This window comes from Polyodon spathula, chromosome 18 (genome assembly GCF_017654505.1).
Source record: "Polyodon spathula isolate WHYD16114869_AA chromosome 18, ASM1765450v1, whole genome shotgun sequence".
In the NCBI taxonomy this organism is placed as follows: domain Eukaryota; kingdom Metazoa; phylum Chordata; class Actinopteri; order Acipenseriformes; family Polyodontidae; genus Polyodon; species Polyodon spathula.
The window spans coordinates 13282794-13295254 of record NC_054551.1 but is presented as its reverse complement, the minus strand read 5'-3'; the positions used below and the strand labels follow the sequence as shown (position 1 = coordinate 13295254).

Genomic DNA, 12461 nt, shown 5'->3' with positions numbered 1-12461 from the left:
GGTCGATATTATCAATACCTTTTAGAATTTTGAATGCTTGAATTAGGTCGCCGCGTAGTCTTCTTTGTTCAAGACTGAATAGATTCAATTCTTTTAGCCTGTCTGCATATGACATGCCTTTTAAACCCGGAATAATTCTGGTCGCTCTTCTTTGCACTCTTTCTAGAGCAGCAATATCTTTTTTATAGCGAGGTGACCAGAACTGCACACAATATTCAAGATGAGGTCTTACTAGTGCATTGTACAGTTTTAACATTACTTCCCTTGATTTAAATTCGACACTTTTCACAATGTATCTGAGCATCTTGTTAACCTTTTTTTTTATAGTTTCCCCACATTGTCTAGATGAAGACATTTCTGAGTCAACAAAAACTCCTAGGTCTTTTTCATAGATTCCTTCTTCAATTTCAGTATCTCGCATATGATATTTGTAATGCACATTTTTATTTCCTGCGTTCAGTACCTTACACTTTTCTCTATTAAATGTAATTTGCCATGCGTCTGCCCAGTTCTGAATCTTGTCTAGATCATTTTGAATGACCTTTGCTGCTGCAACAGTGTTTGCCACTCCTCCTATTTTTGTGTTGTCTGCAAATTTAACAAGTTTGCTTACTATACCAGAATCTAAATCATTAATGTAGATTACGAATAGCAGAGGACCTAATACTGATCCCTGTGGTACTCCACTGGTTACCACACTCCATTCTGAGGTTTCTCCTCTAATCAGTACTTTCTGTTTTCTACATGTTAACCACTCCCTAATCCATGTACACGTGTTTCCTTGAATCCCTACTGCGTTCAGTTTGAGAATTAATCTTTAATGGGGGGACTTTATCAAAAGCTTTCTGGAAATCTAAATAAACCATGTCATATGCTTTGCAATTATCCATTATGGATGTTGCATCCTCAAAAAAATCAAGCAAGTTAGTTAGACACGATCTCCCTTTCCTAAAACCATGTTGACTGTCTCCCAGGATACTGTTACCATTTAGGTCATTTTCCATTTTGGATCTTATTATAGTTTCCATAAGTTTGCATATAACAGAAGTCAGGCTTATTGGTCTGTAGTTACCTGGTTCAGTTTTGTTTCCCTTTTTGTGGATCGGTATTACTTTTGCAGTTTTCCAGTCTATCGGTACAACCCCTGTTTTGTCAAGAGACTTTTGCATGATCTTGGTTAGCGGTTTGTAAATAACTTCTTTCATTCCTTTGAGTACTATTGGGAGGATCTCATCCGGCCCAGGGGATTTCTTTATTTTAAGAGCTCCTAGTCCCTTTAACACTTCTGCCTCAGTTATGCTAAAGTTATTTAAAACTGGATAGGGACTGGTTGACATGTGGGGTATGTTGTCCCTATCCTCCTTTGTAAAATATTTGCTATTTTTTTTCTTCATCTGTGGTTCTGCCATTTGTATCTCTTAGACATTTAACCTCCTCTTTGAATGTTCTCTTGCTGTTGTAATATTGGAAAAACATTTCTTTCTTGGCCTTTTTAACTTATTTTTTGACTTGGGTTTGCAGTTTGTACTCTTTCTGTGTACTTTGTTTTTGGTCCCTTGTAAATGCTCTGTGAAGTGCCTTTTTTTTGCTGAATATTTGTTTTAATTGATCTATTAAACCATTTTGTCAATTTAGTTTTACATTTAGATTTGCCTTGCATACATTAAAAACACTTTTTTCTGTCTCTTTTCAGCCATAGATCTATTATATGGAGGTATATATTGTTTTATATGTCAAGACTACATATATGACAAAGATATGGAGCAGATTGCCAAAGAAGAACAAAGAAAAGCATGGAAAATACAAGGTATGCAGAATGAATTCAAGAGATGTCGAACTTTCCACTGTGAATTAATGTGTGGTGTGCTTAACCAGCATGCTCATGCTTTATGCAGACAGACCCATTTTTTCAGCAGTAACACATGTGAACTGGGGTAACTAAGTTCCTCACTGTAATCTTCCAAAATTTTGCATCTGTCAGTTTAACTTATTGTTCATTTTGATAGAAACAATTGACACAGACTGTTAAAAAATGTATATTGTTTTTTGTCCTATGGGTACAACATGAGTACATTTTTTTCAAGACAATTGCAGTAATGTAATTTTGTATTTAGTTCTAATAAGGAGGGAGGGGGGGTTGGCATAGGCAGGATTAATGTACAGTTAAAGGGTATTTAGGCACATTGCTAAATTAATATCATTTACTTTTCATTTTCATTCTACTCCTTGGAATATAGATACATATTTTGTTGTGGGGTCTTTTTAATTTGATCAGGAATCTGGAAACAGTCCTGGTTTTATTCCCGATGATTATGGTACATTTTAAAATGTATGTCATTTCCTTGCACTGTGAAGTAATTCATGTATTCATGTCAAACCGCATCTCCAATCTATCTCCAATTTGATCTTTCTTTCTTTGCACATTTATCATCCATCATACATTTATCTCTGAATTTCTAGGTGTCGGTGAAAAGTATTCAACATGGGAGCCAACCAAACGTGAATTGGAATTACTACGGCACAATCCCAAACGTAGGAAAATAACTACAAATTGCACTATTGGTAAGAAAGATTAATTTATTGGACCGGAGGTCTTTGTGTGTAGAGTGTAAGTGTGTTGCAGTGCTGCTGCTTCGTGCATATAAACAGTGGTCCTCAGTCAAAGCTACTTTCAGGGAGGACCCAGTGTACCCAGGGTGGCTTTCAAGACCACTACAATGAATTATGGTAGAATTTGTAGAAGTTCAGAGTGGCAGAGCAACTTCTTTATAAGTAGCCCAAATCATTACTATGTTAATTACATTACATAAATTTAACACAAGATGTTAAGTTTAACTTGCACTCATAGTTGGTTGCTTTAGGGCAGGCATTTTTACTATTTCTTATGTACTTCTCACATATTGGTGCAGCTTCAGTTACAGTAACCGAATTTTACATATTTTAAATCTACCTCTGCATTCTTACTAATTAATTTTTTTATCAACTTGAATCTTTTAGCAATGTAGTGAAAAGTGTTTAGGAGAGTGTTAGTTGTTGAGGGAAGTATAGAGTGAAAGTCGGTGCCTCTTTGTAATGCTTCTGTGGAGATTTACTGCTTAATAATGAAATCACTACCACGGGTCAGAGAGCTCTGTAACTTATGTCTAAAAATGTAACTGAATCAGTGCTTAAAGTAATGGAAGCTAACAAAATAGTTCCATAAATGATCAGCCATGCACATCAGTTCACAATATCAGTTCCCAGATGTGCAGTTTTGAAAGAAACACATGTTTTACCAAACAAGTATGTTAATTTTAAATCATGTTACCTAATACTACAATAGGTTAAATAAATCTCTGTTTGCAAGCTATGTGTCTTGACTGTCTTTCTCTTCTTGGGGCATTTCTCCTAGAGTGAAATAGTCCACTGCTAGGGCAAAATGACCACCAGGACAAGACAAGTTTAGGGAGGTAAAATTGGCTGGGACTGTTTCTCCTCATTGTGGTACAGCGGACCATACCAGCCTGTGTGGGGAATTGATGCGGTGTGGGAACATAATTGGCTATTCTAAGAAAATCAGGGTTAAAGTAATTGGACACAAAAATACATGTTTGTTACAACATGTGTTGATTTTAAAACTGCCCAGGTAAAGTTATGGAGTTATTTTGTTAACTACAATCACTTTAATCAATAGTTGTGGAAAGATGTATTTATTTGATGCTTAGATATTTCTGTGAACGTTGGATGAGAGAAAAAAATTGTAAGCCCAGTTGCCTTTCTAGGATTTCTGCATGGATCATTCCTTCTTTTTAATTTGAGCGTTTTGAAGATTTGCTATGTCTAGAAGAAGCTTAGAGGATAGTATTTATTTTCAGCTGATCAGATGAGTAATCTGTCTTCCTTAGTCAGTAGAGCAGTGTTAGTCAGTATAGGCTGGCAATTAGCTTCCTCGGTAGCATCTGAACTGACTTGTGGGGCTCGAGAAGGCAACAGTTGCATAGAGAGACAAAGAGAAGAATAAGGTTTTAAAAGTGCAGGATAATTAGCCAGAGCCTGCTAGAATCCCTATTCTCAAAGTATGAAACGTGAATAAGGAAAGGGTGGTGGCGGTGAGTAGCAGTATATCCGAGACAGGTGGTAAAGGCAGCTGGGCAAAAACCTTCATTCTGGGATATGTTAGATGTATGTGAGAGGAATGCATGAGTCTCTAGTGGCAGTAGAACAGATAAATAACAAAAATGTTTAACTTGTCAGTATGAGCAGGCATTTTTAAATTCCCATCCAGCCACCCCCCACCCCCCCCAAAAAAAATATCAGTGTATCGCTTGAGAGAGAGAAAATTGGATTGAACTGTTTGTTGATGTACATGGATAAGTGGGCAAATGCAAAAGCAATCACCTTTCAAATTAGACCATTGATGACATGAATGTTGGCTCTTGACAGGCAATAAATATCTGAATCAATTGCAAGCGTAGTTGTCTGGTAAAGGTATAGGGAAGGAGGGTCTCCCTATGTGTGAGGAAGGGGGTCTCTCCCCATATCTGGTAAAGGTGTCGGAAAGGATGGTCTGAAGAAAATATTTGTTCTGTGACTGTACTTTTTGGGTAAGTGGCATGTGTGCCCTTCTCAATTGCTGCAAGGCCTCTCAAAATGTATGTCTATACACGGCCATTATGGCTGCAACGCCCTTTCAGCTACAGCAACTAGAGACACGCCTGTATTAGGAAGGGTTTGGGTTCAAACAAAAATACGATTATGTGATTTTGCATGGTTAAGTCGCACCAATTCCATATAGAACACTGAAAAAAAGCCGGCATATCACATGTTTGAAACTGAACCACAAGAGGGATGATAACAATCTGATCGAAGTCGAACACAAAATGTCTGGAAGTCCAAAGATGCTGTATTAACACCAGCAGAATACGGTAACCCCAGGTTCCTGCAACAGCTGTAGTGATGATGTAATGATGAGTACTGTTTTGTAAAAATGTTGCTTAAAATGAAACGATACAGTCAAGAAATTTAGAACAATAACAATGAAAAACATAAATAAAAATACACTTAAGGTCTTTATATTGCACACATGCCATTAACAAAGTGGCTAGAAATGCCTTAAAAATAAAGAAAATAATGATAATGAAGGGCTGAAACTCAGCAAAAGGTCAATATTTAACGGCAGTGAAAAGGTTACCGTATCAAGCTGAAAAAAAGTTTTCTTTGTGAACTCCAATTAACCATTGTTGTTTTGCTAATCAAATCATAGTGTATCTAAATAAAGTTTTGAATTAACACGAAGAGATTTCTATTATAGCCTTCTGTGTGTTTGGAGGGGCAGGAGCAAGGGCTCCTCCCCCCCATTCCGTCCTGCCAGCAATATCTGCTAAACCCCTATTTAAACCCCAAGTCATGCACTTGCTCTCTGTCTTGTGTTTTCTGTTTGTGTTCGTGTATCGCTACACAGCCCTGCAGACTCCAACTTAATCATTTAAATCTGATTCTCAATTTAGATTTGAAAGGGCTACTCACCCGCATTCAAGACTAAAATTCAAATTGCCATCACTGTCCACCCGCTGGTCTTGCTTTTCAAGTTTTGCGTATTGTCACGCAACCCTGCAGACTCTACTTATCGTTTCCATTTCTGCCATCTGTGCTTCCCTATGCTTCTCCAGGCTTTCACTTGCATTGTTACATTTTTCTGTGCTGTGGTAGGGGCGGTTCACTCTAGTCTGTTTTATATGCATTTGTTTGATGTGCATTACCCATGACAAGATTAAAAGCTCTTTGAAACAGAAATTGACATCCAAACTGGGAGAGATCCGTTCCCTTCAAGTCTGAAATGTATCCATTACCTAATGGGCTATAACCTCTTCCAGCCCGAAATACCTGAGCACTTATGTCGTCTCTGCCCCCAGGAGATAAATACGAGTGATGCATAAGGCTCAGTGCCATTTTCTCTTTCAGCCTTGCCTGAAGAAAGAGTGAGCTCTGACTTTGTCATAACTACAGAGGGAAGTTGATTAATTCACTTTTTTCTCTGTTAGGTTGTGATGAAGTCCCCTCCGTGGCCGTGTGCCCTGTGTGAAGCCGGCGGCTCTCCCCGCCCCTTGCCTGGGATTCAGTAACTTGTTCGGCGAGTTCACACTCTCTCCCTTGCTGCTCGGCTCTTCGTGAGTCGATATTAAATTCTTTCTAGCGCCTTTTCATATCGGGTGTGCAATTTTTGAAAAACACTTCTTGTCCAAGGGACAAAGTGCCAGAAAATCTACTTATCCTTCTTAAAAATCTACTTGTCCCCTCCCTGTCGCACAAAACAAACAAAAAAGTAAAATATAACCTGTTTTTTTTTTTCGATTTTTATTTTTATTTAACACCGAATACAAAAGCCTTACTAGCCTGACGGGTTCACTAAATTCTTCAAGATACACATAAGTTTCCCTGTGACTCCACCTCAACAAATGTATAACATACTTTTAAGGAAATGCTCTGTTCAGTGCAGTTTGGAACATATTTGCTAGTAAATTTAAGTAACACACTAAAGTACAACTATAATAAGCAATACTTGGAGTTATTCAAATATAAAAATAGCTTCTGCCTGTTATTTTTCCAATCTCTCCCTATAAGCTAAATTCAACTCATGATGTACAGGTGTTTTAGTTTGTTGCAGCACAGGTACAAGTTCATTGCCAACTATTACTGTTTTTCTACCAAAATGCACCCAATATTTACAGTAGGTTCTATCACATTATTATTATTATTTTTTTAAACCATGTACAACATTTTACAGCTATTTTTCTCTTGTCACATGATGGCTAACTGGAACACTGCTGCAGCAGGGCGATCCAAGTTTCATGCTGTGAATTTTTTAATTTAATTACATTTTTGGGGGGGAGGGCAACATTCTTTCCCTGCACTACTCTCACTGAAAAATAAATACATACATTAATTAATATATAAATATATTACAATGAGATTTATAGTGTATTTTATTTAAAAATAATAAACTGTTGTACAGAGAATCTCATATAAGCATTTCGATTCAGTACTGTCAGCCAATCAGCTTTCAGCTCTAGTGGGCTCTAATAGATGGTAGATGCTGTGAACTGTGAATCATTCCTGCTTACAGATAAATGTAATGGCTGCCCTCAGTGAAAAAGCCAGTCACCAAAATGTACACAAATCAATGTGTGAGAGCCACAGCTGTTCAACTTCTATCTGACGCTGGTCTGGAGACAAGAGAAATCATGTCTAACAGGACACTGTGATGAAAGCTCAATTTACAACTATAGGACAGCAAAAGTTTAGCAAAAACACAGTTGGTCTACAATACTATTCTCGGCTGGATCCTCCAAACAAGACTCAAAACCAACCAATCAAGCAGTGAATCCTGTTCCTGTCACTACCGCAACCAGCCAACCCACTTTCAGCTCAAATGACACTCCATTAACAAGCAGTTAAGACTCCATCGTACACAGACTGTTCAGTAATTGGTCTGTTCATTTCTCAGGAAGTGTCACTGAGGGGGGCATTTAGTGTCTAAAGGGCGGAGAGAAAAGACATCACAGCCTGCTAAAGACATGGAAAAACACTCAAAATCTGATGTATTTGATATGGTTATATTAGCATTTATTCTGTCTCCATGTGTTGTAATACAGTATATATGTTTTTACAACATTTATAAATATCAAGAAAAGAGTGGCTATAAGCAGATACTATTTCATGAATTAAAGTTATCAGTTATTTAATTTTTTTTTTTTAAATAATGGAATGGAATGAGTAACTATAGTATTTGTAAATATTTATTTTGAGAAAATAATTGAGATTTGTGTCCATTATTGCTTATAAAGAATAAACATGTGTTATGTCAATGCAATCACTCGGGTGAAACGATGTCTTGTAATTTCCCAAACATCAATATTTGCCCAAACATCAGTATTGTAAGGTCCCTTCGGTAATAGTTCCCCAGAGTGTTCTGAAAAAAGGACACCATTTCCAAGATGCTACTATAAAAAAATTGATTTTTAGTGATACAGCCAAAAGACGTCTGGTCTTGGGGCAGCATCCCACTGAAAATGCTTGGTCATGAAAGGGTTAAAGATAAAAAAAAAAATCTGTAAATATGATAAATAGCAAACTAGTTCAGCAACACTAAAATTGAAAGAAAAAAATCTGTAATTTTTTTGCCAGGGAAAGTTCGTCTTGAAATGCTTCTAAACAGTAAACTTCAAGAGCAATCTTCAGAGCGTGTACCAGAGTTGGTACAACAGCCTGTACCAGAGCCGGTACCAGAGCTGGTACCACAGCCTTTACCAGAGCCGGTACCACAGCCTTTACCAGAGCCGGTACCACAGCCTTTATCAGAGCATATACCACAACCTGGAGCATATACCACAACCTTTACCTAGAGCCAGTACTAGCACCAGTACTAGTCATTTGGTCGGTACCAGAGCCTGTACCACCAACCTGGTCAGTACCACAGTCGGTTCCTCGGCACCAGGCAGTACCACAGCCAGTACCAATGACTTGATCGGTACCAACGTAGGTAACAGTCACCTTTATTGGTGCCAAGGTTAATACCATTGGTTCATACCAGAATCTGTACCAGTGACCTGGTTCGGTCTGGTTTGACACTAAGGCAGTTACCAGTGCTCCATTTTTTGCGTACTCTTGTGTACTCAACAGTTTTCGGCACCAGCCAGCTTACTGTCTGTACTTTGTGCACATACATTGCATGGCTGAACTGTTTTTTCAGCCTTGCACCATGCCTGGGTTTCAGTCTTGTGCTGATTGCAGAGAAGCATTCCAGCAGAGGATAAGCACGACAAGTGCATCCACTGCCTGGGAGGGGAGCATGCAGAGGATGCAGTTAAAGACTTCCAGGGACCAATCTGCATCTGCATCTGGCTGACTTCAACAGCTGCTGCGTTGTCAGCATCTTGAACTCTCAAGTACAGATTGTGATGTCTGAGGTCGAGGATCAGTCTGAGGCCACCATCTCATTTCAGCACCAAGAAGTAGCTGGAGTAAAATCCTTCTCTTGCTGAGCGGGTGAACAATTTAAATTACTGCATCAGTATCTTCCTTTGTAAAAACTTGTGAAAAGTAATCATTTAATATATTTGCTATTTTTTTTTCTTCCTCTACAATTTTGCCATTTGTATCTCTTAAACATTTAACTTCCTCTTTGAATGTTCTCTTGCTGTTGTAATATTGGAAAAACATTTTGGAATTGGTTTTAGCCCCCTTAGCAGTGTTCATTTCTATTTCTCTCTTGGCCTTTCTAACTTCCTTTTTGACTTGCGTTTGCAGTTCCGTGTACTCTTTCTGCGTACTTTCTTTTTGGTCCTTTTTTAATGCTCTGTAAAGTGCCTTTTTTCGCTGAATATTTTTTTTAATTGATCTATTAAACCATTTTGGCCATTTAGTTTTACCTTCATAGTTTGATTTTCTAAAATTGTAAACCTTAGCTTTAGTCTTTACTTTTGGGGTTTTAAAAAACACTTCAAAAGAGACCATGTTGTGGTCTGAGTTTGCCAGTGGTTCTCTGACCTCTGTTTTAGTTATTCTGTCTTCGTTATTTGAAAAGACTAAATCAAGGCATGCCTCCCCTCTAGTTGGTGCCTTGACAAATTGTGTTAGGAAGCAGTCATTTGTCATTTCCACCATTTCAATTTCATCCTTCCTGCTACCCACTGGATTTTCCCATTTTATATGGGGGAAGTTGAAATCCCCCATTAGTATGGCTTCTCCTTTGCTACACGCCGTGGTCCTTGTAAAGGCACTGTAATGGAGCTGAGAGATCCCGCCTGAACGCCAGAGAGGCCGAGGAGGGTCTGTTCCTGAGAGCTGTAGAAGGAGGAGTTCCGGTCCTGGAAGCTGGTGAGGGAGGAGGAGAGACTACCTGCCTGGAAGCCAGTGGGAGGAACTGCCTGCCGAGCGTCAGCGAAGGAGCCTGTCGTTTATGGGGGATCGTCTCAGAAGGAGGTGGAGTAATTCTCCGGAGAGGAGCCCCGGGAAGGGACACTGGGTTTAGGGGGTAAGCGGGGTTGAATGGGCGCCCCCTTATAGAAGCCCTGGGGGTTAATAATTGTTGTTGTGTTAATTGTTACATGTTAGTAGATTATTGTTAAATTATGTATTGTATAAATGATGGTGATGGGAAATGATAATAGTGATGGTAATGATAAATCATCGAGAAAATAAAGGTGATAAATTAAATTGATGATAATGTGGTGATAACATTGAGCCAGTTAGCTGTTTGGTGGTTGGTTGAGGCTGGCTGGGCTCAAATGTTCCCTCCCACCCACCCATATGAAGTGTATTAAAAAAAAAAAAAAAATTAAATAAGTGAATGGTGTTGTCGGATGAACCCTTAGAGTTCATCCTAAGGAGGGAGATATGTTGCAAGGCGATTGCCCTGCACATTGGTAAATTAGTTTTGGGGTGAATTATATGTGGGAATGGGTTTATTTTGTGTCGTTTTGGGAGTTGATTTGTTTGATTGAATTATTGTTTACAGACGGTCGCTCGATTTGAGACTTGCTGCCTGATATGCTTGGTTGAGGGGAAGGGCAGCAAGTGATTGGCTGTGATGGTCCTCAATCAGCAGGTGGGTGGGTCTCGACCGAGTGTCCGTCAGTTTAAAAACATCCACGGGAGATAGCTCGGGGCTGCTGCAAGGCCTGACGTTTTCACGGCACCTTTGATTTATAGTTTGTTGTATTGTTTTATTTTGCACTTTTTGTACAGCTTGATGTACTAGTCCTCTATGCGTTACCATCGCTGGTAACGTCACATGACCACCTTTATTTTACTTTCGTTTTCTGTTTGTTTGTTAATAAAACCTGTGCACCTGTGCCGGCGTTTCAACATCAACACCACGTCTGTCTCTCTGTATGCTTCAACAGCGGCTACCCACACGTGTGACATGAGGAAAACCCTGTCACAATGCTATATTCCCTTTCATTCAGGCAGTACAGCATATAGGATCAGGTGACGTTGCATATACTACCCTGGGCTACAAACCCTACCGTTCCAGACAGCTGACAGCTGCTGAGGAAGGATTAAACACCTCGCTTGGGCAAATACGAGTAGTGGGCACTTGAAAGGGAGGTGGCAGATGCTGATGAAACGGATTGAAGTGCAGCATTAGTTCCTTCCCAGAATTGCCACTGCCTGCTGTATATTGCACAAACTCAAGAACAATATGAGGTGTTCAGGAATCAGTGGCTGCCTGTGAGACAGACGGGGAAGGTTACCAGTGCTGCCAAGTCTCACGAGAAAAGAAAGCGGCACTGCCTTTCAAAACAGCCCAAAACAAGTGCAACCCATGTTAGAGTATGGGTGTTTATGCAAATTCCAACCTGCGACTCTCAAAAAACAAGCACAGTCCCACTTATAAGCGGACTTGGCAACTGTGAAGGTTACCTCAGCCGCCAGTTTCAGTTGGACAGCAGCGATCTGAGGAGGCTCATGCTGTCAGAGAGTCTCTTGGATTTACTGTTGTGTTAAATGTTAATGATGCAAACAAAACACAATCAGTATGTTCATTTGCAATTTTATTTGGTCAGTTCTGAGAGGGCATCAACAACTTGCTGGATGTTGTTGTGCTGGTTTGGGCGATCAAGCTGGCTCATGACATCCAGTTCACCAACTATACTGTATATCTCTATTTATCTATCACGGCTGTTCAGATTAACAGATTAATCGTACCGATTAATCAACTAAAGATTTGATCTCAGTTTTTTTACATTTTTTTTTTTTTTTTAATACAATTTAATCATGCATTCTGACTAGATGGAGAAGTGCATGCTGCTATTTAGAAGTGCTGAAATGCATCCTCTCTCTTCTGGACATTGGTTTTAAGCGGGTATAAAAAGAGGTTAAAGTAATGTAAAAGTCATAATTGCTGACTTGTTTTGTAGAAAGATTGCTGATAGTGTGCTGTGGATGTCCATATGTATTTGGAACTGGAATGTTTATCTACGTTGATTTTCAGTGATTGTCAAATGTGTGTTTGCAAAGTTACTCATGCATTATAATCAGAGATGTTGAGAACTGGGAGGAAATTCACATTTCAGCAGGACAATGACCTGAAGCAAAAAGCCAAAGCCATCCTGGAGTGGTTAAACAAGAACAGAGTTAATGTTTTTGAATGGCCCAGTCAAAGTCCTGACTTGAATCCAGTCAGAAATTTATGGTGAGACTTGAAGACTGCAGTCCATCGATGATCTTCAACTCATACCAAAGATTCTCAATCAGATTTAGATCGGGACTTTGACTTGGCCAATCCAGAACCTTGATTTTATTCTTTTAACCATTCTGAAGTAGATTTTAATGTGCTTTGGACTGTTGTTGTGTTGGAACCAGTGTTTTTTTAGTTATGGCTTTTTCTTAGTTATGATTTTTTTAATTTTAGTTATAGTTATTAGTTTAATTTCAGTTATAGTTATTATTACAGTTAACTAAATATAAGTTTAGTTAAT

General features: G+C 38.9%; 1 protein-coding gene across 4 annotated transcripts in view; it reads left to right on the top strand.

The window, feature by feature from the left end:
• LOC121330914 (ubiquitin carboxyl-terminal hydrolase 22-like) overlaps positions 1–12461 on the top strand; it is a 187973-nt gene that overhangs the window by 99682 nt on the left and 75830 nt on the right. For all 4 annotated transcript variants that reach the window (XM_041277880.1, XM_041277884.1, XM_041277881.1 and 1 more), the window contains 2 exons: positions 1694–1807; positions 2461–2562. In XM_041277880.1, coding sequence (XP_041133814.1) covers positions 1694–1807; positions 2461–2562 — 216 coding nt within the window. The remainder of the gene's footprint in view (positions 1–1693; positions 1808–2460; positions 2563–12461) is intronic.